At 38.9% G+C, this 27,381-nt stretch overlaps 2 protein-coding genes across 3 annotated transcripts in view; both read left to right on the forward strand.

Moving 5' to 3' along the window:
* LOC118591886 (nascent polypeptide-associated complex subunit alpha, muscle-specific form-like) overlaps positions 1 to 12,517 on the forward strand; it is a 30,477-nt gene extending 17,960 nt beyond the window's left edge. The window contains exon 3 of the mRNA XM_036200341.1: positions 12,455 to 12,517. Coding sequence (XP_036056234.1) covers positions 12,455 to 12,478 — 24 coding nt within the window. The 3' untranslated portion in view covers positions 12,479 to 12,517. The remainder of the gene's footprint in view (positions 1 to 12,454) is intronic.
* Positions 12,498 to 27,381, forward strand: part of Arap2 (ArfGAP with RhoGAP domain, ankyrin repeat and PH domain 2) — a 159,368-nt gene continuing 144,484 nt past the window's right edge. Inside the window, exons 1-2 of one of the 2 annotated variants that reach the window (XM_036201451.1) lie at positions 12,498 to 13,507; positions 27,104 to 27,162. In XM_036201451.1, the coding sequence (XP_036057344.1) occupies positions 12,612 to 13,507; positions 27,104 to 27,162 (955 nt within the window). In that variant the 5' untranslated portion in view covers positions 12,498 to 12,611. The remainder of the gene's footprint in view (positions 13,508 to 27,103; positions 27,163 to 27,381) is intronic. The other variant, XM_036201452.1, reaches the window with a different exon arrangement.

The raw sequence follows: 27,381 nt of genomic DNA on the forward strand, positions 1-27,381 counted from the left end.
TATTTGGAAAGCTCTGACTTACTGTAGACTTTGAGTATACTCCTCAAGTTGATGGGAGACTTTTAGAATCCCTCATTCATCTTAAAGGATGGTGCCAGATCTCTGACTTAAATAAAGCATTATATTGAAAACCCTATAAAAGTCAAGGTTACAAACTCTGAGTTTTTCCCATTGCCTCAGAGTAAGTGCTTACATCTTCTCCAAAGAATATTGTTCTGTCTCCCTAGTCCTTCTTCACTTGTACTGAGCAGTTTGTCCCAGGGCCGATTGTTTGTACCCATGCCATTTCCTTTGCGTATTGGCATGTCTAAGCCTGATCTGTTTTTAAACTACTGGAGGGAAGACATTGTATCTTCACTTTGTAACCCTTGACACTGTTTGAAAAGTAAGATAAGAAGTACTGTTATCTTGAACTGAAAATATTTCCCACTATTCTCTTGGATAGAGCAGTGTTCCTTAAATATTTACTGAAGGCATAAATGTAAGCAGAGGGGCACGTAAGTTCAGAGACGGTTGGATTACTTGTCTTTTCGTAAGAACAAGAGACTTTAGGAATCACAGCATGAAGAGGAAGCTCTTGAATTCAGTTGGAAAAGAGGTCAGGGTGCTATTTATAAATGCAGAGAGGAAACATTCACAGTAGGCTATTTTGAAACATCTGGTTGTTGGTCTAAAAATGTGGCTCTTAAATTCAGAGAGACGGTGAATAGATATTTGTACTACCACATTGAGATGTAATGCACATAAAGAAGTATGTTTATATCATAACTCTACATTTAAAGGACTTTGTACCGAACTGTAATATTGTTTCAGTTTTTGCTTGGGTTAATTGACTATTAAAGCTGTGTTTAAACCAGCCTGCCTCTCAGTTCAAGGTTTCAAAAGCATCAGGTTCAGCTACAGAAGTGCTACAGACTAGTTAGGGCCAGGAAAGAGCCTTTTCCCAATAGAAGTAGTTCTAGGTATTGGAGCACATGGGTGGGCATCTACTGTAGTGATGCAGGTTTCAGCTTGTCATTCCTCATGGAAACTGTGGAAGATAAACTCTTTCTGTGGTTGTTCCCAAATCATGGCTTCACTTGAAAGATTTCTCCATTATAATTTAAGAGAAATTTCAAACCTCAACTAATTAACTTAAATGTAGATGGGAACTTTGAGAGATGTATTGTGGCCAAGGAGATTATCAAGCACTTAACTGTTAAGATAATATCTAAAACACTCTAATGTAGGCATTTGACATGGCACAGTGCAATAACCCCTCATGCTAAGTAAAGGAGTTAACTTTCCTGGTTTTGACAGAGATACTGAATTCCAGATTGCAGAGTTGTGTTTTTCTGATTGCACAGTAAATAAAATAAAAATGTCTCAGAGTAATTTTTTTCCCCTTGATCCAAAAGCCAAATGATATGGCTTAGAATCTGGCTATTTTAAGATCAAGTTTCACTTATTTTGTATCTAGCAGCTAGCTAATGACTAAATATTTGCTGTTTGCCAGAAACCAGTGAAAGGGCTGTGTACATTTTCAGACATTTCCCCCTTAAAATAGCCTTGAGTTGTATGCATTATTATGTCCCCTGTTTATCAGAAGACTATAGTGAGACTCAAGAGGGAAAGACATTGTTGAAGTCCACAAAGATTGTGTGCAACAGAGCTGGGAACTTTTGTAATCATTGTGGTCTGTGTCCTAAGTCTAAAGTCTTCCAATCTCAAGACACTAATCATGTCCGTATCTCACTAGGTTAATAAAGCACACACACATACACACACACACACACACACACACACACACACACACACACATACACCACACACCACACACTCACACATACAAGCACACACACACACACACACACACACAGATGCACCTATGTGCACCCCAGTGATAAGGGGAGTAAAAGGAGGAATGGAGTGGGAGGGAGGGAGAGAGAGGATAGATAAAATAAATAAAAAATGTAGAGAAGCTTGGATTGGGATTCAGGCATTATGGTATCTAGTGTGGGTGGAATTAATAAGGGATTAAGGGCAGATGGAATAGGAAAATCTCACGGACTGGTAGTACTGCACTTTCAAGCTGGAACTGTCAAAGGAGGGAAATAATATGTGTACAGAGTTCATTCTATTTCCTCTATCAAATTACCATCTCAACCATTTGGGAAGTGTACAGTTGAATAGTGTTACACATGTTTACATTCTTGTAGAACATATTTCCAGAACTTTTTCCTCTGACAAAAACTGAATCCTTATGCCCATTAAACTGCTCCTCACTTCTCTATCCCTCCTTGATGTCCACCAGTTTACTCTTGATTCCTATGAATTTGATCACTTAAGATAATTCTTCAAGCTGGGCGTTGGTGGCTCACGCCTTTAATCCCAGCACTTGAGCAGCAGAGGCAGACGGATCTTTGTGAGTTCGAGGCCAGCCTGGTCTCCAAAGTGAGTTGCAGGAAAGGTGCAAAGCTACACAGAGAAACCCTGTCTCTAAAAAAACAAACAAACAAACAAACAAACAAACAAAATCCCCCCAAAAAGCAAAAACAAAAAACCAAATAACCAAATAAATAAAAAGATAATTCTTCAAGTGTGTTCATATGGTGCTTTCATTTCTAGGACTGGTTTATTTTACTTAGCACAAAGTGTTAACAATTCAACATTGCAATAGAATTTTCTTTCTCTCTCTGTCAGCATCTGTGTGTGTTATGCATCCCTGTGTGCATACCTGCTTGTGTGTGTACAGGTGTGTGGGTGCACATGCATGTGGGGATCTCAGGGTAACCGGAAAGGACCTAAGTCACTTTCTGTCTTACTTATTCATGTAGGGTCTTTCCTTTGAACCCAGAGCTCACACCTTCTGCTGCTCTCACTAGCCAGTCTGACCTCCTGTCTTTTGTCTACTCAGTGCTGAGCTTATGGGAAGGCTGCCACACCCACCTAGTTATTTACATGGGTACTGGGGACCAGAACTGAAGTCCTTATGCTTGCACAGTGTGTATTTTGCTCCCCAGCTTTCATTTCTTTAAAAAAGAGACTACCTCTCCCATTGCTTGTGTGCACATTTGGATTATTTCATTCATCTGCCTACATACATTGGGCTGCTTTGTTTGTTCTCAAAGGAAGTGAAGTATTTTTGTTGAAGTCCAGATGTATTCTTATTCTCACTACTGCCTGCTTGTTTAATCAGTGGAGATGGTTTTGTTCTGCTTTTTTTTTTTTTTTTTTTTTTTTTGGTATTTCAAGACAGGGTTTCTCTGTAGCTTTTGGAGCCTGTCCTGGAACTCGCTTTGTAGACCAGGCTGGCCTCGAACTCACAGAGATCCACCTGCCTCTGCTTCCCGAGTGCTGGGATTACAGGCGTGCGCCACCACTGCCTGGCGGTTTTGTTCTTGATTGACTTTGGCTTAATATTTTGCTGGGGGGATTCTAACACAGTTACACATAAACTATCTTTCTGCAATGGTAGGTACAAATTAAATGTTACTAAATTGTTTGTTACCATTGCTATATAAAATGACATCAAAGATGTTTTCCATTAACTTGTTACTGGCTGTTAAATCTGGGGCAATTAACATGTAAATGAACTGAAGCTTTTATATTTAATTATCTATGTGGACACCCACACCCATGGTCAACCTAAGAGTTGTATAAGACTTGAGCTGCCAACTATGGAATATAATAATATAAGCAGCACTCTTTAATACAGTGGTCTTCAACCTGTGGGTCACCGACCCCTTTGGGGTTGCATATCAGATATTTACATTATGATTCATAACAGCTGCAAAATTACAGTTATGAAGTGGCAATGAAGTGATTTTATGGTTAGGGGTCACCACAACATGAGGAACTGTATTAAAGGGTCTTAGCACTAGAAAGGTTGAGAACCACTGCTCTAATCTTGAGTGTTCAAGTACAGGACACAAATGAGAAGAAGACCATGGCATCATCACCTTTCTACCATTTGATTAACTGGGCAGCTAAAGTGAAGCATCAAGGCTGAAAGCATGAGTTGTGGAATCCCACCTCTAGAATTTTGGCTTCACTGTTATATCCTATTTTAAAATCCTTTGGGTCTAGGACCTATTTCCCAAGAGAGCTGCAAGAATAACAGGAGACCCTACACAGATGGTTCACAAGAATGGGCTGCTGTTAACAATGTAAGTCCTAGGAAAAAGGGAAGAGAATAAGTATGTCTGGAGAAATGGGGATGGGCTAGTGGTTTAAATTAAGAACATTAGGGTTGAGAAGATATAGCTTGTGGGGGTGATCACACTTAAAAAAAGATGACCAGCTTGAGGAACTTGTCTTCCTATAAGGAGTTTAATTTTGCCACATAATCAATAGAGTCAGTAAAGAAATGGCAGTGGGGAGGGATAGCGAACAGTCAACTTTTATCTTGTGGCTAAATACACAAAGCTATGGCAGTAAGGGAGTTAGTTTAGAACTTCAGCTTTCTAGTCTGCTTTACACTATGGAATTGAGTAAAATGGGGAAAAACATGTTTTCTCAGCATCACTTTCTTTTCTGCTTGGTTGTGTGGAACAAGATGTTGAATGTGTTGTCTTTATGGGTACTTGGAGTTAATATCTCAGTATTAAACAATAGACTTGCTTTTTGTGCAAATATTGTGATACCCATTTCTTGAGACTATATTTTTCCCTAAAGTGGAGGTGAACTTCTTTACACTCTGTGGCATAAACTAGTTTGTGCAGCATCTTATTGACATGATGCCTTTTAAACTTCCAAGGAATAAGCTGCCTGTCCTCTAAACATTTGCTGGAAAGTTGAAGGCAGAAACAATTTTCTCTTTGACCATCTATAGACCCAAGAACATATAGGGAACTGATTTATTGTAGGGAGTGAAAATTGATACCATGGTAGGATATATTATATCACCTCTCTTGTCTGTGCTACTCAGTCATTGAGATGAGTAGAAACAGTCTCTAGTATCCTTTGGTTCTAACCCCAAGAGACAGTACCAATCTACTGGGAGCTACTGTTCTGGAAGACAATAATCTTCCATTGTTATTAGACTCTGTAAGACAAGCATTGTAGGAAATTGAAAGTTACATTATTCCCTTATCAGTCCACCTCCTCCCCCTTTTATTGCTATTTTCAAAAGTTCCTATTAATCACGTGACTTTATGATTATTATTATTTCATTAAAATTGCAGCTTCTAATTCACCTAGAGTTCAGGTGATGTGTTTTTTTAATGGATTAAATGTATACTGAAATTCAGTTCTACAAACGTTCTTTTTTCCTCCCATAAGGGATTAGAATCCACAAAGGTGATTCCAGAACTTGCAGTGCCCTTTTATTTAATGAAGTGGCTGAGGTACCAATCAAAGTTGGCACTTGTTTCCTTTCCTGGTTCAAAGACATACACCAAGTTCTACTAGAGAAGGGTACAGACAGGTGAAGAGGTGAAGAGGGGTTCAGTGGCCTGGCTTTTCTTACATCAGGCAGGAGGAGAGGTTGTGGGTACCCAGCAGATGATTTGGAGTGGCTCCCACTGACTTTCTGAGATATTTGGCTCCTACCCTGAGGCCCTCTTAGTAGTTTCGATGGATGGGAGGAATTTGAATCCATTCTCTCTCTAGTCCTTACTAGCTTGCTAACTTAGAAAGACTGAATTTTAAAACAATGCATACTTCCTATCTGTCATCCTGAATAGATAAGAGGTGTCAGGTAGTTTAAAAAAAAAAAAAGGTTTTGGCACAGTTAAAGTAGGAGTGAAGAGTGGTGAATAGCAAGGCATGCTTACCAGTGTAGCAGGTAGAAGACGCCTTCTCAGAAAAAGGGACATTTGATGAGACCATGCAATGTATCAAGTGAGCTATGAACCATGGGAATGTGAAATATACACTGGTGTAGTTTGTTTTTTCACTCTTTGGTATTTGGGGCCCACCACCCAGCTCCAAAATAAATACACAGAGTCTTATGCTTAGTTATAAATGACCAGCCTTAGCTTGGCTTGTTTCTAGCCAGCTTTTCTTAAATTATGCCAATTACCTTTTACCTCTGGGCTTTTATCTTTCTCTATTCTATATACCGTTCTTTACTTCTTACTCTGTGGCTGGCAATCTAGCTAGGTGGCTGGCCCTGGTGTCCTCTCTCCACCTTTTCTCACTCCTCATCTCTCTTCTCAGCTTTCTCTTCCTATTTATTCTCTCTGTTTGCCAGCCACACTCATCCTTCCTTCTGCCTAGCTATTGGCTATTCAGCTGTTTATTAGACCAATTAGGTGTTTTAGACAGGCACAATAACACAGCTTTACAGTTAAACAAATGCAACATAAAAGAATGAAACACATCTTTGCATCATTAAACAAATGTTCCACTACATAAACAAATGTAACACATCTTCAACTAATAGTCCACAACACCCTGGAGATTGAGAGAGATGGAAGCTCAAGAGAGAAAAGGTCTATGTTAGGAGCAGGCTGAGGCCAGTTGATACTTGTCAGTGGAGCCAGAAAGCCAGGGATAGTGAATTTGGGAAGTTGTGGGGAGTGTTTATGATGTGGCTTTTGTTATAAAATTAACCATAATGTTTCAGGTATTAAGAATCTGATGTGTACAGGGAGGGTGCCAATACAGAGTTAGGGATATTGGTTCGGGAACCTACTGTAGTGGTCTAAGGTAAATAAGAAGGTAGATTGAGTGGTAGCAGCCAGTGGCAGCAGGGAATTGAGGATATGTAGTTGAATTCAGGGTGGAGCTTGGAAAGATGATAAAACTGTTTATTAAGTGACACATAGGTCAGGCTTATATCATATGAGTCTAAGTGGTGTTCCCCTTCTGTGTGCTTCCTCATTAAAGTACATCAGGATAGTATGGTCATGTGCACAGTCATGTGTGTAATGCCCATCGTTTGTACCATCCCTCAACATATGCTGTAAGATGTTTAAAAACATATACTTTGCCTGGCATTTATTGGGAAGCTTTGGAAGGTGATCAACATCTTGACAGAATGTATTATGGTAAAATAATAATGGGAAAAAATAAATAATAATGGGATACCTTGACTTACCATTATGTGTCTTGGTTGGGTGTTATAAATACTTCAAATATATTAACACATTAACTTCTCACAGCAGCCCTATGGGGGAGGTATAGGAACTGCTTATACCCATTTTTCTGTTGAGAAAACTGAAGTATAGAGAGACGAAGTACCCACATGCACAAGGTTTGTAGGTGGGGACCTATTAATTGATCCAGGTCACTGTGGTTTAGACTCTCTGTTTTTATACTGAAGTATCCCGTGGAATGTGCAGAGTATGGCTAAGACTGGTCAGAACGTGTTCGTCCTCTCAGATCATGTGTGAAATCAGGATCCCCTAGAGTAGCAATCTTTAAATGTGGGATCTTTGGGAAGTGGTTAACGTTTGTGGATGAGATTACTGAGTTTATAAAATGGAAAGAGGGAGCTTTTTATCGCTTTTGCTCTTCTGCCAAATGTAAGAGCATATCTGGAAGGAGCATATCCTCCCCAGACACTGGAACTCAAGGTCCCTTCCTCTTGGATTTATTGTGTTCCAGAACTGTGAGTAATGCTATCTATTGTTTATAAATTATCCAGTCTAAGGTATTTTGTCCCAACAGCCTAACTAGCATGAAACAAACAAACTCTCTTAGTCTTTGAGATCTAACAGAAACATGGCTTTCTTGCTTCTTTTATCAACAAAACAACAACAAACATATTTCCTTTGCCATGTTCCTTCAATTACCCTTTAGGGCAGTGATTTTCGTCATGTGGATTGAGACCCCTTTGGTTGTCCAAAAACCCTTTTACAGGGTTTGCCTATGACCATCAGAAAACACAGATATTTATGTTAGAAGTCATAACAGTAGCAATATTACAGTTATGAAGTAGTGACAAAATAATTTTATGGTTGGTAGTCACCACAGCATGAGAAACTGTATTAAAGGGTATCAGCATTTGGAAGGTTGAGAACCAATGCTTTAAGGTATTAAAAGATCAGGATAACTTTCAAATGAAGACTGAAATATTCCTTTCTCCACATACATCTATATCTAGCACCCCAGAACTTTATAAATAGTATGGAACACATTTAAAGGGTGAAGAGAAGTTGGTAGGGGTGGTAGAGATCATTTCAAAGCCAGAATAAACAAGAAACACACACACACACACACACACACACACACACACACACACACACACAGGCTTATGTTGTGTTTTAATGCTTAGTTTTTACCTTTCTTTGTCATATGCATATATTCTTCTGGGTGGCTGAATCAAGGAAAGCAGGCCAAAGTCTGTACTCAAAACTCTAATCTCTGTGCAATTTATCATACTGAGTAGGGCTAAAGAGCCTGGTTCTTTTTCCTGACATGGAATAAGATCTCCTTCCATGGACCCTAAACTCCTCTCTACAATTTTTAACTCTGGCCCTGTATTTTCTCGAAGAATAGAAAGGAATCAACAGTGGGAACTTACAAATAGTGAACATACATTTGTAATGGTGTTGCATGTATAGTATGGGTGACCACTAAGCAGTGTTTTAGTGGAATGGCATCTGCCACTTGACCTATACCAAAGCTTGAGTACATCTGAGTGTTTACATTTTACAGAAAACGAAACTGAATCATCGCATTGAACCTGTACTTGAGTTCATGCTTCTAGAAAGTGAAGGAGGCAAGACCTGAACATAGTTTGACCCCAGATTTGTGTGCATTGTATTGTGTGCAGAGTGTTAAGGTTTTCCCCTCAAGCAAAATGTGTGATAAAGTGCACTAGAGTGGGTTGCTTTAGAGCAGGCTTGGGAACTGTAGAGGATTTGGAACTCTTAATTACCAAGTTTCAGTACACAACCCAATCACATTTGGAGGGTGTGAAGAGACATTTCTGGTCCTGCTATCTGGAGGTGTTGCTGTCTAGCAGATTCCTACACCAGTCTCTGGAGAGCCACTGAGTCAAACCATGCCTCCCAATAACCCCTGGGAAGTCAAAGCACAGTGGGCTGCTGCTGTCTCATATTTAAGAGTAGTCCTGTCTCTTTGTACCTCATTAATTTCTTTGGAACTAAAGTCTCCTCCTAGGAAAGATAGATATGTGAACACCATTGGTTGCTCAGCCCTTGAAGTCAGACTGTTAAAAAGTCAGGTGACTGGAAAACAGATCTAGTATTATTAAAGTGTAAAGAACTGCAAGGTCTATGGGTAGAGAGCCTCTTCCATGTCTCCAAAATTGTCTTGTAGCCATACTTAGCATGTTGAATGGTAGCAGAGAGATGGTTATGAATAGAACACTGATGTATCTACTCTTGGTTCAGACACCCAGGAAATAAAGTATGTACTGTTGAAGAAAAGACTGTGTACAAGAACAACACAGATGCACACACAACAAACAAATCTAGTAATCTGTGTTCTTCAACCACTTCTATCCCTGACTAGTCCAGTTCCATAACTCATATTCTAAGCACTAGCTATAGATACATATGGAGAAAATGGCATGCTGTTCTATTTTAGAGGTCCAACTGTTACCTTCTTAGAGGAGGTAATACCTGCCTCCTCAGAACTATACATGGTGCATAGACAAGCAGATGTAACATATGCTAAAGGAACAAAAATAACGAGCTTCCTGCCTCAGAGGAAAAACAGTTAACAACGAGGTGAAGTGAATAATAAGGGGTGCTCTCAGACTGTTTGAAATAGTTTGAATATAATAGTAGAGTTCTTAACAGGATTGACTTCCTTCAAGGAAACATTTACAAGGTATATGCTTGCTGTTTGCATCAGTAGAATCTGCTGCTATTTTTATTATTATTATTATTTTATTGCACAAGAGGCTAGCATGTGGCATGGCACTATAAGAAAGTTCAATCTGACAGTTTTGAGACCATGATTTTTGATAATTCACTGATACGTGGAATGAGGGTTTTATTCAGAAACAGTTGCAGTTTTTTTCAGGCAAAAGGTATTAGCAGGTCCTGGGCCATAGCACAGGCAGTGAGAATGGAAGAGTATGTGAGTGAGACCAGTTGATACAACAAAATACTGAAGTCTGTGTGGCTTAAAGAACAGACATGCATTTTTCATAGTTCTAGAGGCTGAGTCAAGTTGCTGGCTTGCAGTTTCTGATTCTGTTCTTGTGGGAGCTCTCTTCTTGCCATGCCGTCAGTTGGGTGGAGTTGTTATGACCTGGGCAGGGAAATAACAAGCTCTGTGGTTTTTCTTATAAGGATCTAATCCTGTTGTATCAGAACAGCATCATTTAAGAAATTAGTTCCCAGAAATCACTGTCTCCAAATCTAGTCCCATTGAAGGGTAAGGCTTTAGCATGGGGATTTTAGGGTGGAGGTCACAGCTTAGTCTGTAGCAAAGAATAACATCAGTAGTTTTCCTGTTCCTTGTATGTACTTAGTGAGACAAGGGTATGCTGAGGTTTTCAAATCTGGGTCTCAGATTTGGGTGACTGGGTGGTAGATGGATGATACTTATGGAAAGATCTGAAATTTTCTTTGGATATGTATATGTTTTGTTAAAATTTTTTTTTGTGCTAATGGGTTTATTTGGAGGGCTGGTGGCCATGGCTGTGCCATTTGGAATTTATTTTTCCCAAAGGGACAGTGCTTCTGAGCCTTTAAAATTATTAAGCAATTCATTGTGTTTATAACTTACAACATGCTGGATTCTAAACTCACTTATTTTATACATTGTAGCAGTTAGTTCCAGCCAGTGTCCTGAAAAAAAAAAAACAAACAAAAAAAAAACCAAAGAAGAAAGTTTGCACAATCAGCTGTATTTGGTAGTGTGGGTTAGCTCCCTCCCCCATACCCACCCTGACTCAGGCATTTCCTGCTTTCCTCTCTGGCATCTTAACTTCTCTGCTTCTGTTGTAAGGCCTGATGAAGGTGGGTGTTCTCTGAAACTCTCTCTTTTGACAGTGTTTGCTGATCTTTTTAAATATTCAAGGCAATAGCTTGTAACATTTGTTCCCTGGAACATGCTAAATCTATCCAGTGACCTTTGGAGGGCAATAGCAGTTGTGGTTTCCAGACACACTGCAGTAAGGAAATTGCTTAGGGAATTTTATCTTGTTTGTTTTATGTTGTGTTGTAACTTTTATACAGTTATTTTTTATTTCCTTGAAGCGTGAGGTATAGATAGCTGCATATACTCAACACACCCATATATCTAGCACTGATATCAGTTAGCTTTTTAAAAGGCCGATGATGCTACACCTGGGGGCACACACCTGTAATGCTTTGCTACTCTTGGATGAGTTTAATGCTTCATGGATTTGGCTAAAGAATCAGTTCAAGACCATTGAGATCATTGTAAGCTTTATTTAGAAAGTAGAAAGGGTAGGGAGTGTCACTCCATGATAAAGAGTGCTGACACAGCATGAACAGGGTCCTTGGCTCCATCTTTACTACCGAAAAAGAAAGAAAGAAAAGAAAAGAGAAGAAAAGAAGAGAGAGAGAGAGAGAGAGAGAGAGATATTAATTAATGTCCTGTTAATTAATGTACTTAAGAATTACCTAAATTATTGTTCAGCTGGTGTTATCTTGCATGTTGATATTAATTGTTAACACTTAATGCCACCTGCTCTTTTGAAGTGTAAAGTGCAAGAGGGTCTGCTTCTTAACAGTCAGAAACTAACAAGTTACTCATATTGAGCAACAGTGAAGAAAAATTACCAGGAACTTTTAGACCTTAAAACTGTCAGTGACTTGAGGGTTCTAGTTTAACACACCACCCTGTAAATATTTAATATTAATTCTAAGTCTTGTGTCTGCTTACTATTTGACTAGAAGATAGTAAGCCTTGGGAAGTTCCTAGTAGCACTTGGAATTTTATTCAGGGAATTACTCTCTTCAGATATTATTGTATTGCCCTGTACATAGAATATTAACCAGGTCTTTATCTTACCCAGTTGTGTGATTCTACCTTTGTGAATGCTTATTCTTACTTGTTTTTTATTTTTTTTTTTGGTGACCAGTATAAAATTGTTTCACAAATGCTTTGAGGACTGGTCTTTCTTCTCATTTTACTTGTGATAAAAATAAACTTGTTTTCACATGTATATACCTTGTATCTGTGAGATTCATTTTCTTTTTCTTTTTCTAAAAACTTTTGATATTATCATGGCATTTCTGCCCTGAAGCTTTGTGTTAAGCCTAGAGATTGGCTTTTAATGCACCAAAGAATCCAATCTCAGCAGGTAGCAAATGTACCCTTAATGTCTATTTTGTTTCCACAGGGTAAGTTTAATGTAAAACTAGCCTTTCCTAATTGAAGGATCCTGGGCTGAGAATGAAGTTTGGGGGGAAAGTGCTTCTTAGCATGTCTGAAGATTTTGGCATGATTCTTAACACCACTGAAAGAAATGATGTTTGTATATGTATGTGTATGTATATATATGTATCTATCTATCTATATGTATGTATGTATGTATTATATTTCATAATAATGAAAATATCCTAATTTTTTTCAGGCTTCAGCATACAAACAGAAATAACATTCTAAAACCAGAAATAACATTCTGAAAACATTATAAAAAGTGATAGAGGAAAAAACCTGTAAGAAGTACATCCTTGTGTGTGTCTTGTTGTGCTGCTTCTTAAAACTCAGGTAGTAATGAAGCCACCATTATGTCCTCAGTCAGTGAAGTAAATGTGGACATCAGAGATTTCCTAATGAGCATAAATTTGGAGCAGTACCTCTTACATTTCCGTGAATTTGGCTTTTATACTGTGAAGGACTGTACATCGATAAATGATAGTGTGCTACACCAGATTGGAATCTCACCAACAGGACACCGCAGGAGGATACTTAAACAGTTACAAATGATCTTTTCAAAAATGCAAGACATCCCAATATATGCAAATGTTCATAAAACAAAGAATGGCAACACCCTAGAAGAGTCTCACAATCCTCCATCTTCCAGCAACAACACCTGTGTAGAGTTTTCTGGTTCCGTTAGTATTCCTAGAGCAGGCCTGACACGGTTGGAGACAGTTACAATGAGCACCTTTGGTGTAGGAAATTGCCAGTCTCCTAAATCACAAGATAAGCTATCCCTTTCTCCACAAGACCTGCCCTTTCCAAAAGAAGAGCAACACCAGACTGTGGATTCTTCACAAGATTCTTTATTTGGTGGTGTAAATGTTAAAATAGATTCTTTGATTACCCAGAAGGCTGTGGACTGTACAGCTGGAGAAGAACAAACAGGAAAAGTCAGCTTGATATCAGAAAATTCCAGCAAGGCTCTTAGCACAAACCCTGAATGTCTTCCCTCTGTGGACTATCCAACATCAGAAACACATTCTGGAAATGGTACCAATGGCTCATTAGGAAGCTCCCCTCCATCCCCGTTCTTTCAGTTTCAAGGAGAGATGGTTGTGAATGATCTGTATGTTCCTTCATCACCAGTCCATACACCCATGAGAAGCCGGAGCAAGTTGGTCTCCAGACCGTCTCGGTCATTTCTGCTAAGACATCGACCTGTACCAGAGATCCCAGGGCCAACAAAAGCAATTTCAGGGAGGTAAGAAGTGTTATAGAAATGTTCTGTATTCAATATGGGAGACTTTATTCATGTTTAACGACAGTATTTTCAGAGTTCCTTCCTAAGGCTAACCTCTGTGTATTTGACCTCTGGATATCTGAACCAGCCTTTCTGTTGTTGTTTTTTCCAGATGTTTTGCCCCCCCCCCCCCATGTTATTTGTACTGCCTGTAACTCCCCAGAGTCTGTTTCATAGCCACTGGGGAATGTAGCCTTTCCTTGTTTCACTGGGGCAACATCCATTCCCCTTGTTCCCTGGATATTCCTTCCTTTATCCTCTTTCCTCATCCAGTACTGTGTTCTATTAGCATAGATCATGTGTTTGAATTGCTGACTCCGTCTCTCTACTTCATTATTTACTCTTTGGCAGGGAATGCACTTTTAATGCCAGTTTCTCATTGCCTGGCACAGTGCTTGGCACTGATCAATAATTCAACACAAATCTGTTGAACTTGGAAGTATGTGTGCTAGGCAGGGGGATATAGAAAACAAAAAAGGTTGCAGTCTAGTACAGAAGACAAGAGTAAAAAGATGTCAGAACCACAGTATGAAGCCATGTTTGTGGGCCAGAGACCTCTAGAACCCCAGTGAGAGGGGCCCTACCAAATACAAATGGGTTGCAAGTATTCTGAGATGGCTAGGCAATGTCAGAGAAGCTGACTTACAACCAAGAGAACCTTTCACCACTTATCAGTTATACCTTAAGTAGTTGGGGTTTTCTCCAGGAATGGATTAGGTATGACTCACCCATCTTTCTGCTGATAGCTAACACACGTCTCTACTGGGCATTCAGATGAGATTCAGGCTTGATACCTACTGTAGAGCTCTTCAGGCTTCCTGCACACACTCCAGGCCAGCAGGATTTCTGCAGAGGCTCTTTTGCAGCCCGAATCTGTGGCTGCTACTGATTCTTTCGTCCTGTGGGACCCTTAGTAATTGAAATTGTATTTGCAAGAGAAGAGGTAACACGACATCATTGTAAAGTGTAGCAATTTATGATTTGGTTGAATTTAAGTATTTCTAATATATTGGAACATAAAGTCTATGAGGGCAGAGACCCTAATTCATTTCCCTTTGTTATGATGGGCATGATATCAATAGCAAAGCCTGGTGTTTGCTGGAAATCAGCAATAAAAATATCATCTCTCAAATATACAGGCCCTAGCTTGCTCCATAATTTCCAGTTGGTTGTCTGTTCTTCAGAGGCCCTAGAAAGAGGGATGGTTCTCATTGTGTCTTACTCATTAAGTAGTGACCTGAGGTTAATTTTCTCAGGATCTCAGGGGCAGGGAACTGAGATTTCATTGCAATAAAGTCTCAGTGACATCAGACAAGAAGAAACCTGGTGTTTACCAGAAATCAGCGGTAATAATGTCACAAGCAAGGGCTTAGCTTGCTCTATAATGTCTAGAACCCAGCTTCTTTTCCCCTTCTTTTTTGCCATTCATTATTTATTTTTAGAAACACTAGGCAACACACCCAAAGTAACTTGAGTTTAAAAATCTCCATAACTAGATACCCGAGGAATATGACTATAGTATAAGAAAAAAAAAAAAAACTGAGCAAACACCACATTCCTCCTTATATACAATTATTGGAATATGTTGACTGAAAGTTCAGCATATGAAATATATCTTGAGATCATAAAGGAAGATGTTAGTATATTGGTAAAAAAACAATGCATTGTATAACAAAAGTATAATAGTATTAAAATATTAAATAATTTAAACAAAGAACACTTTGGTTACTGGTTACACTGGTTAAACTGGTTGGGTCTGCTTGGTTACACTGCTGGGTCTATTTGGGATCATGACTGGAGCACTGGATGCTAGTGTGATGGAATGTAATTATAGAGCTGTCCTCTCCATAATTTCCAAAGTAACAACTCTAGTCGAGTTACATCATTTATCTCTTCCCCTTCCTCTCTCCTAAACCTATGATTCCTTCCTTGCTTTCTTTCAAATTCATGGACTCTTTTTTTCATTCATTGTTGCTACATGCATAAATGTATATGCATTCCTAAATACAACCTGCTTGGTCTGTATAATGTTAATGTATATATTTTTTCAGGGCTGACCTTTGGTGTTGGATAACTAATTGGTGTGCTCTTTTCTTAGGAAGTCTATGTGTCTGACTCTCAGCATTCCTTAGTTGCCTGTCTAGTTCTTTGTGTAGGGTGAGACCTTGTGGAATGACCACTTTTTCCAGTCGACATTGTCATGTCTACTGTTGTTTTCCTTGTTCAGATCATGTTTAGGCAGTCAAATCAGTGGGACTTCAGGGGTATCGGTCCTGAAATTATAGTCTCACAGCAAACATCCTGATCCTCGACTCTTCAGATCTTTCTGGCTCCTCTTTTACAATATTCCTTGAGCCCTAAGTATGGAATTTGTTTTGTAGATGTATCTAGGCATTGGATCCATAGCTCCACATTTTGATTGGTTATAGTTTTCTGTAATAGTCTTTGTCTGTTGAACTGAGACTTTTCTTGGATGAGGGTAAAGACTACACATATCTGGGGATAAGGGTAAATATAATACTATCGAGGGATTATGCTGGTTTAGTAAACTGACAGTTGTAGGTACTCATTCAAGATTCATGACTTCACTAGTCCTGGGCAGTTGGCTAGGTTTCCAGTACCAAATATGATTTCCCTCTCCTTGAATGGGTCTTGAGTCTAATTAGAAAGTTGTTGGTTATTACCATGGTGAGCATGCCTCTATGATACCCTTAGGGTTATCATGGCATGCTGGTGTAGTGGAACTCAACTTCTTAATACTGATTTTTCAAAAAAAAAAAAAATTGCATACATATGAATTTGACCAGGTTGTAGATTAGTCATTATTGTGCAACCTTCAAACTTTAAAATACTTGCTAAATTTGAAGAGTTAAATGAATGGAAAAGCCTACAAGTCTTCCTATGTCAGAAGCTTTCTCTGTGAGAGACGGGTCTACTGTGAGTGTATACAGCAAAACCAAATCCCTTGGTAGCCCTGGCAGATACTGTGAGATGAGAAACACTAGGTCTGAGTCAGGTGGCATGTGCTACTTTTTGCAAGTTTTAGAGACTATTGATGCTCATATGTAGTAGCTGCACAGGACCTGTAGTGCTGCACCCTCAATCTTTGAGAGTCCAAATGGTATAGAATTAGATGGATGCCAGAATAAGAGGAGAACACATCACAAGCAAGGATAAGAATTACTGGCAAAGGAACCCTCATAGAGAAGAAACAGAAAAGAAACCATGAACACCCTTACAAATTGAATGGGGCAAAGGGTAGCCAGTTATAAAAAGGAAACTAATTCTGTGGAAAATGTAAACAAAAGCTAAGGGTTTCTTTCTTTCTTTCTTTCTTCCTTCCTTCCTTCCTTCCTTTCTTTCTTTCTTTCTTCCTTCCTTCCTTCCTTCCTTTCTTTCTTTCTTTCTTTCTTTTTTTATGAAGTCCTTGATGATAAGGATGCTATTCTTTTCACTGGGAAATTTCATCTTTTGCTTTTAAGAAATAGTGCCAAGGTTAAAGCAGTGCCCTCCCACCTGCTGCTTTTAAACACTGACATGAAGCGCCTTTAATTTAAAATAGTTCAAATGCCAGAGTGGTATAGTTTTGACTCCTTTGGAAGGAAACAATCTCCATATCACATGAAAGCCTATTGATATTAAAACTGAGAACCTTTAACGTTTAGAAGTAAAATAACATTAAGATTAGTTATAAATAATCTAGTGCTGGATGTCTGTGCATTGTTCACAGTGTAGTTTTTAGACTTGGTCATTGAAATCTCTCCTTTTTTTTTTCTATCTTGGAGTAAAGAGAAATATCCGCATGCCTTAGGAATGGGAGAAGTTGGGGATGTAGCCCAGTTGGGCATGTTTTCCTAGCATGCAAGGAGCCCTAGATTAGATGACCATTAGCACTGAATAAACCAGGTGTGGTGGTGCATGCTTGTTATCTGAGCTCTCGGGAGGTATTCAGATCATAAAAAGAGTAAGCAAATGAAAATATTTCCTGAAGGCCACTCTCTGTTTTTCCTTGTGGCCTTCTGCATTACAGATAGCACATGCACAGTTTCATAGTGCTATAATATCACCCTTCAAATACATCTGTGGATTACAGAATGGGAGTTTCTCTTTTGGTCAAATAATAACATCTACAAAAGATATTGCATTTTTTTTTTGTACCAGATAACAATATTTCTTTGTCTCCTTTTTCAGTCGTCTCTCCTAACTTTTCAGACATGGTTAACATTCTAGGTCAATGGATTGTTTCTCTTCTTGCCTTGACTTGTTCTGAATTCACACCTGTTCCTTTTCTCTGGGGAGTAGGTCTAGTGTGGTAGGGGAGGGCAGTGAATGCCAGGCTAGCTTCCTCTTTTACTATCTCCACTTTGGGTTGTGCTGTTTCTTAGGATCCTAGAACAGAAAGTAACTAGCCTCTTGCTGTTTTCTTTAGGAATTCTGGGAGTGTCCTGTAATTTCATGCAGGATAGTCCTGGTGGAGGAAGAACATGTATCTTAAGCCACTAAAAGAAATATGTTCCATTCCCTTTCCTCCTTTACTATGGAAAGTTAGCAGTCATCTTTGGTAGGTCCTGTTGGCCCTAGGAGAGTGGAGGTAGTCTTGCTGCAACACAGCTCTGTGATTGTGTCAGTCCTCTGCCCCATGTGATTTGCACCCCCACACCCCTGTGTTGCCCCATGCTTGTCTAGATCTAGACTACTTCATTTTTCTTACTCAGAGATTTTCATATTAGGGAAACTGAAAAGTGAAGGAGATCTATTTCCCATAACTACTCCAGCTGACCCCAGGATGTTGACCTTGCTGTGGAAGGAAAAGACATTTCCAACTGACCTGGGGGTGTCAGAGCCACTGCCAGTAACCCTAAAGTTATGAGAGGCTGCAGATACTGCTGTTAAAGTCAGGAAAACACAAATATTAGAAGGTTAAAATGCAGGGATCAAGTATCAGTTTTCAGTTTGTTGATAATGACTCCCAAGGGATCCTAAGAATGGTGTTAGGAATCAGGTAGAGTGGGTAAAATCACTTTTACTATAATCTAAGTAGTGTTGAACCCAGGCAATAATACCTGTAGAGGAAATCTAGACAGCTTTGGAGCAAGAATCAACGTCATATTTCATGTTGAAGGAAAGCTTTGCATTTTACAGAACAGCAGAAAAATTCTGATGAGTCCTAAAATTCAGCTTTTGTTCTTTTTAGAGCTTTATTTAAAACAATGTATCCTTTCAAAAATTATTTTAGTTTGTTTTATATGTAGAGACCAGAGGAAAACTTGTAAGAATTTCTTCTCTCTTTCCATCCTGTGGATCCTGGGAATCAAACACAGGACCTCAGGCTTGGCAGAAAGCACCTTTACCTGCTGTGCCTTATTAGGTAAATAAAATAATATGAAAAATAAAATAAAATGAAAAATCTGACAAATATTTTAAGACCTTCAAATTTCTGAATTGAACACATAATTCAAATTTAAATAATAGATTTATCTTTAGAGGGTAAGAGTGTGTATCCATATGCTTAGGACTTCATTAAATTAAAAGGTCATTAATTTATACTTTCCTGTAAACAAAAAAGCATTTTGCTTAAAACAAGCATATACTAAACCACAAGTTGGGCTAGTCAATTTAAAAATTTCCATGATAATGTAGTTGACTAGGGTACAGCAGCCCTTCATAATGACCACTTGTTTCTAGTCTACAGGCATTTCTGAGATGCTCACAGGTAGAGATTGACTTGTGCATTTTGAATTTTACATTACTGGTCTATGCTGTAGGTAAGCATAGTTTTCTGAACATAGATTTGCCTGTGTTAGATAGATATTATGTAAACTCAGGGCACCTTGAAACTGCTGCCTAAGGAATGTGGTTGTTCCCCTTTTGGCTTCAAGTCTGTCCTGACATTGGTTATCACTGTAGTAACTGCAGTTTTAAAAACATTCTTTGAAATGAAGATCCATACAGGGAACATGATTGATTATGTCTGGGGTTTGACTGCCTTGCCCAAATAGTATGTGTATCAGTGCATTTCTTGGCAATTATCCTGATTAAAAAATCTGTGGAAAAGGAGCTGGAGAGATGGTTCAGTAGGGGAGATCATTTGCTGTGTAAGCATGGAGACCTGAGTTTGAATCCCACCTACTCTAATATAAGCCAGGCCTGGTATCGTAGACCTATAACCCTAGCTCAGATAGGTGGATCCCTAAGGGTTTATTGGTCTTTCAGTTGGTCTTTCTTTGCCCTTCACATGTATATCATGGGTAGGAACACCTGAACATTCACCGCATGCTACACACACACACACACACACACACACACACACACACACACACACACCATCACCGCCACCACCATGTGAAAATAATCTCTATGGGTGTACTGAATATTCACTTAATTAAGTTATTCTTTTTCCTTTTTTTTTTATCCAATACTTTCATAATCAACAAAATTATTCATAAGTTAGAAAATGACACGCATCCCAAAACTATGTAAAACAGAGACAGTTACCACAAAACACGAAGCAGAAAAAAAAAAAAATCACATCTTTTCATAGTAGACCCAAACCTTAGTTGGTTGAGAAATCCTCATGTCAGCCTGCTTGGTTCTTCCTGCCATGTCTGAAGTCATCTGTACTCTCAAGTTTATGTTCATTCTCCGTTGCACGGTTTTCAGCCTTTACCACAGATGCAGTACAGTAGCCATAGACCACTTCGGTTCGGGGAAAGGGTCTGTCTCCCTGTGTCACATGTCTGTCCTGTGACTCCCAGTAGTCCTACTATAGTTTCTTCAGTGCCAGACACTTGAGGCTGCCACCACTCCTAACCACTGCAGATGTTTGAATGTGGTGTTATTCTGTATCTTGGTGTCTCAGTACTAAAATGAAGACCTTAACATGTTGGTATGTATTGTATGCACTAACTTATGAATATTATATTAAAAGATAATTTAGTCCCCCAGGGCACTGTTGAAACGTTTTCACTGTTACAAATGTTGAGAGTTCCTTTTAAAGACTTTACAAAGCAAATGAACATCTTAGACTTACTGAAAGGACAAACCATTGTTTTCCCTTAATAAATATAGTGACAATTGACCCCTTTTCTTTCTCTTTCTCTTTCTCTTTCTCTTTCTCTTTCTCTTTCTTTCTCTCTCTCTCTCTCTCTCTCTCTCTCTCTCTCTCTCTCTCTCTCTCTCTCTTTTGCTGAGCTCTTACATAACCAAACACAATGGTGAATGGACTCATGAAGTATCTTTTTAAATTGCTTTTTTTTTTTTTAACTCCACAAAATAATTGAGGGTGGAGATGGCCAGTCAGCAGAGGCCCTGGCTTCTGGAACCAAGAGAACTTATCTCTGAGAGCTGAGAAAACAGAGTCCACAGCTGCCTCTATACACGCATATTTCCTCTCTTTCAATGTGTCTTTTCTATGAATTATATAATACAATGTAGGGAGGAGGGGACCCTGCTAAATTTGGGCTTATTCCCCAGTTTTGGCCAAACTGTAATACAGTCATCTTTTCATTTTATATATTTTATCATTTTCTCTTGATATGAGCAGACAGTGGGAGGAGCCAGGCAGAGCCAGGCTTGAGGCTGGGTCAGGAGCTCTGAGAACAATGAGTCACCCCTTGAGGAGGGCAGAACAGTAAGCACAACATGGAAATAAAAGGTGAAGGAGGATTCATTACTTTATACAAGTCAGGTGGGCGTGGGGGATTACTCTCCAAGTGCCATCTCTCAGAACAAGAAAGCAAAGCCTTTTGTTATGGGGATCTCTTAGTTCTTAGCTTCTAGATGGAACAAAATTAGTTGAGAGACACAAAGGGCAAGGCCAAAGTTTATTTAGCAAAGCAAGCAAACCCTCCAGAAGGAGACTGAGGTTTTCTCAAAGAAGGGCTATGAGCCCAGTAGCTTCTGTGTTTTGGACTTTAAATATTTTATGCACATCTACAAAGTGGATGGAGTATTTGTGAGATAAGGTGACCATTTTTTAACTCCCATATTTTGGTAGACCTGGTTTTCCTCGTAGGGTGTTTCATCCTGTAGTCAACATGAAAAGCCCACAAAGGTGGTGAGGATGATGGTGAGGATGGTACAGTAAAGGCAGACTCAGAGACTGTAGACCCAGATCCAACAGAAGCATGTGTGCACAGGGAAATGGTCTGATACTTTATGTCTAATATATTAAAGACAACCTGCTGTGAGCCTCAAGGGCAATGAACTAGAATGGGGTATGCCTGACCATCGGAAGTGGAGACAGTGGGCAGGATAAGAGCTTTTTTGCGTGACATCATATGTCACTCCTTTATGAGACTGTTGAAGGTCCAGCATTGATCACATGAACATTGTTAAGACATTCTAGTACTTGAAGGATAAGCCATTTTGTTATTTTTTTAATTGAGGGTTGTAATTGTTACTAAATAAATTTTCAGTTTTTTTTAATGTTAACACACAAAGCAATACGTTTCCTTATGATATCTTCATATATATCAGACTTCATTCTCCTCTCCTTCCCTCTGCTAATACCGTCTCCCTCGCCCCTTCCCCATCCCCAGGAGGGTGCCCCATCCCTGGTTCTACTTATTTTCGGAAAAGACATTTTACTTTTAATTATGTATGTGTGTGTGCGTGCTGTGTGTGTGTGTGTGTGTGTGTGTGTGTGTGTGTGTGTGTGTGTGTCTGTGTGTGTGTGTGTGTGTGTGCGTGCCTGTGAGTTCACATGTCCTCAGAGAAGAAAAGAGAATGTTGGATATCAGGAGTTAGGGGTAGAGGGAGTTGTGAACCACCTGACTGGGTCCTTGGAACTGAACCCTGGACCCCTGCAAAGTGCTTTAACCACTGAGCAATTTCTCCAGCCCACTTTTAAATTTCATATCAAATGTCTTCCATTATTCTGTTCACTGTCTACGTATAAAAAATAACCGACTCCGTCCATATCTTACCTGTATGTATGTGTTTTCAGGGGTGACCAAGTGGTATTGGATAACCAGTTGGCATTCTTTTCCCAGATAAGACTATTTCTCCTGCTCTCAGCATTGTTTAACTGCCCCTAGTTCTTTGTTTTGGGTTATTAGCATGCTTCCTGCTGTCCTCCTTGTTCAGGTCATCTTCAGGCATCCATGCTCTACAGACTTCATGGGTATAGCTTTGCTGACATTTCTAGGAGACACAATCCCATAGAGAACTTGGTGTTCCTCTGGCTCTTACAGTATTTATATCCTTTCTTCCACAGTGATCCCTCAGCCTTATGTGCCGGAATTGTTTTATAGATGTGTCAGCTGGGGCTGAGTTCCACACTCTGTGTTGTGATCAGTTGTAGTTGTTTGTAATGGTCTATGTCTGTTACAGAGAGTAGTTAACTTGGTGAGAGGGGAGAACCACTTGTATTTGTGGTATAAGGACACATAAAATGTAGTTAGGGATTGTACTGGTGTAGTAAAATGAAGATTGTAGGTTCCCCTCCCAGACACATGAGCTCACTTGCCCTGGGCAGTTGCTTAAGGTTCCAGTGTGAGACACAATTTCCTTCTTATTGAGTGGGTCTCTAAGACCAACTAGAGAGTTGTTGGTTAATGTCAAGGTGTGCATCCCCATATTGAACCCTCAGGGTCATGCAACTCTGGTTGTTGTTATGGTTCATAGGTGCCATAGCTGGGAAGGTTGTTTCCTTCTTTTGAAAACTTGCCTAACTATGCCTTCTGGTACCATGAAAGCTAGTCCTCAGGGAGGAAGCTTTCAGGTCAGATCTATCATCCAATCTTTGGGCCCTGTATCTGAAGCATGTGGTGTCTTCAACAATAGGGACTTATATTCCCCATATGAAAGACAACCAGGTGTAATAGGAGTAGCCTATAAAGTTTTAGGAGTCTCTTGGACCACCATGACCAACAACTTAAAAGAGGACTTCTAATGCCTGGTGATGGGATTTTTGTTAGTCTCTGGCTCTTGGTGGAACATTGTCAGTCCAGATCAGATAATTACATTTAAACTGTATATGTATATTTATACACTGACGTGTGCATGCGTGTGTGTGTGTTAGATATTTTTAGGTATGTAGTTAATAGTTTGATTCCTTATGACTTTTTCAGACATTTTACTGTTATTTTATCCTCCTCCTTCTGTATTTATCTCCAATATCCCAATATAGAGCTCTCTCATTTTTCCCCATTTCCCCCTCACATCTCTTGTGTTCTGCTGTTCCCTCTCTATTGCTCCTTCACCCTTCTAACCTCTACAATGGTCCTTTTTTAACTTTCCAGATTTCTGTAGTTCTTCAAGGTTGTTTATTCATATCTGGATAGTTGGAGCTAGAAACCCCAGATAGAGATCATGGAATGTTTGTCTTTCTGGGTCTGGGTTACCTTGTTCAGTATGATGTTTTCTAGTTCCATCTGCTTACCTGCAAAATTCATGACTTCCTTTTTCTTTCCAGCTGATGGTAAGAATTTGTATATATTTTAAACAAATAATTGGACCATAGATTGTGGAACTGTATCTGGACTGTTTCATTCATTTGGTGTGTGTCTAGTATTTATTATTGGTTTGCTGATTTGATTAATGTAGTTTTAGACTAAATATTGAAATTACAGAGTATGTGTATTCTAATCCTACTGTTCTTTGAAAATTTATGTTGACCATTCTAGTTCATTTGTATTGATATGTAAACTTTCAAGTCATCTTAATAACATACATTTTTAAATCCTGCTGGATTTTAAAGCCCATTGGAATATTATTTGGGGTTCTCTTTTAGAATTTACATACACACACACACACACACACACACACACACACACACACGTGTGTGTGTATGTGTGTGTACTATTATGGGGAGAATTTAATTTTTAATAACATTGATGATTCTTCCAATTTACAAATGTGATATATCTGTTTAAGAATTCTTTTTTATTTTTCCTCAGTAATCCTTCATTTATTTATTCAATTTATTCATTACAAAAATTAATTTAGTGGTATTTCATGTTGCTATGTACTATTATAAGAAGAATTGAATTTTAAAAGTTATTTTCCCAATTATTCTTTGCTGATATGTTGAACTATCAGAGTTCTTAATATTAACTCTTTCTGCTGAGATTTTGTTTGAAAAGGGCAGCACCAGGACCACTAGTTCAATACCTGACTGGGATACAGTGTGAACTCAAGACTGACCTGAGCTATGTAATAAAACCCTGCCTTAAAGCAAAAGCTAATTTCCATAGTGGCTGGACTAGTTCTCACTCCCACCAGCAATGGAGGAGTGCTCCCTTTGCTCCATATCCTTGCTAGCATGAGCTGTTGCTTGTGTTTTTTATCTCAGCCATCCTGACAGGTGTACAGTGGAACAGAGAAGGAAGTTATAAGGAGGAGACGGGGGTGTGAGGAAGGACTGAGAGGCGTGAATGGGAGGAGAAGTTGTGGTCAGCATGTACTATATGAGAGAAGAATAAAAGTTAAAAACAAAGCAAAACAAAATAAAGCAACAGCAAACAAGCCAACCAAACATATACAGGATGATGATTTTCATTTTCATATCCATAGGCTGCAGGCATCCAATATTATTTCGCTCATCTTGTTATTTAGGCTAAAACCACTGGAATACTATGAATATAAATGATTGGAGCAGATCCCCTTCTGTCTGGGAAAACATTTAGTTCTTAGTTACTTCTTTGAGTATCTCCTTTATAAGTTAAAGAGGCTTGCTTCTAGGTGTTGACAGTTCTTTTTTATTACAAATGGTTGTGTCTTGTTATATCAATATAATGTGTTTTTATTAGATTTTTTTCACTGTCAAACATTATTGTCTTAGTTGTAAATTTTACTTGCTTATATTATTCTTTTTATGTATTGATTGACTTGATTTACTAATATTTTGCATTTTTGTCTTGAGCAATATTTATGTATATGTTTTTGATTAATTAGTTATCATTCACATTGGGTTGGCAGGGTAAGTTGAGGAACCAAAATTTGTCATCTACTTCCCAATATAATTTTCAGGATTGATATTATTTCTTTAATTGTGTGTTGGAATTATTATTGAAATGTTTGGGCCTGGAGGTTTTGTGAGTAGATGATTCATTACTAAGTTTAACATTTTTGGAAGAACTAGAACTATTAAGTTTTTGTTTAACCTTTGCAGATGTAATCATTTGAATTCATGGATAATGTCCAGTTCATTAATGCTTTGGGCATAAACCTTTTCTTACTAACTTTTCTCTCTAATGTTCTCAGGTTCTGTATTAAGAACTTCTCTTTTTACTTCTGATGTTGTTCATTTTTATCCTCTATCTCTCCATATTTTCTTTCACTGAAATGTATCCATTTTATTGATCCCATAAAAGCCAATTTTATTTGTAATAGCAAGTTTTAAATTGTGTCCATATTCTATTTCACTGATTCTGTTCTTTTGTTATTTCTTGGCCTCTAACTCCTTGGGCAATTGTTTATCTAAAAGAAATTAAATATGCCTCGATCCTTCCTTTGGACGCTTGAAACAAACGTTCATGGAGCAGTAGATACTTCATACTTCCTTTGTACACTGTCTGCCCCCTCATTGCTGTTTTCATGCTATCCTCTCATTGTATACATGTCATACTGACTTGCAAACTGTGAACCATTTGAAGAAGTATTTTCATGGAACATATATTTTTGATAAAATGTCATAAAGGTCATACCAAAATAGCTTCATTAATACTCACATCTATTCCACTTGTTTGTTTCTGATACATGATAACAATTTTGAAATGAAATGCATATGAACATGGGCAAATATATTTTTAGAAAATTTGAGTATTATAGGGAAGGGATTTAAGTGACTTGTAATGTCTTTAATGTCCCTTAAATCTTAACTACAAAACAAATTGGTCACAGGCCATCCTGGGTGCATGAACAGGCCTTTTGGAACCACTTGTATGATGGGACACCTTGCACAGCCTTAGGAAAGGGGGAGGGGCTTAGACCTGCCTTTAGTAAATGTACCTCCCCATGGTAGGCTGTAGTTAGAGTTTTCCTGCCTGGCCCAGTCAGGACAAATCTCTCTCACAGTCCCACAGTCACTCAGACCCAACCAAGTAAACACACAGAAACTTACATTGCTTACAAACTGTATGGCCGTGGCTGGCTTCTTGTTATCTAGTTCTTCTGTCTTAAATTAACCCATTTCTGTTAGTCTATACTTTGCCACATGGCTTGTGGCTTACCAGTGTCTTTACATGTTGCTTCTCATGGCGGCGGCTGGCAGTGTCTGTCCTCCCCAGCCTTCCACCTCCCATAATTCTCTTCTCTGCTTGTCCCGCCTATATTTCCACAGCAGTAGGCCTTACATCCTCGTAGAAGTGAATAGGAGGGGGTAGGTTGGTAGGGGGAGGCTGGAGGGGTGAGAGGAGGGAAGAGGGGAATCGTCGGCATATAAAATGAATAAAATTTTTTCTTAATAAAAAAAATCATATGGGTGGGATATGTCCTTGAAGTATAATACAAGACAGCTCTACATTTGAGTATTGATGTTTCTACTTAAATTCTAAGTCTTTACACCCTAAATTCAATGTGGCATAATAACAGAACTTTTCCTTTTGTTTTAAGCTATTTCCGTGAGAGAAGAAGCGCGACTACCTCAGCTGGAAAACCCTGGACACTGAAAAGTGAGTGTCTGCATTAAACTGTCCATAAATTGGTTCAGCCCCATGTGATCATCTTAAGTAAAGTTAGAGTTGCATCATGGCAGCAGCCTGCCTGTAGAATAGGGGATAATGACAATGACTGTCCTCACCGCCATACTACTTTAGAACCTTAAAGATAAATGAACACAAACGAATTGAGCAGTGGGACTCCTGGAAATTTGCGCATGCTCACATCAAACT

The sequence above is a fragment of the Onychomys torridus genome, chromosome 10 (assembly GCF_903995425.1).
Source record: "Onychomys torridus chromosome 10, mOncTor1.1, whole genome shotgun sequence".
In the NCBI taxonomy this organism is placed as follows: domain Eukaryota; kingdom Metazoa; phylum Chordata; class Mammalia; order Rodentia; family Cricetidae; genus Onychomys; species Onychomys torridus.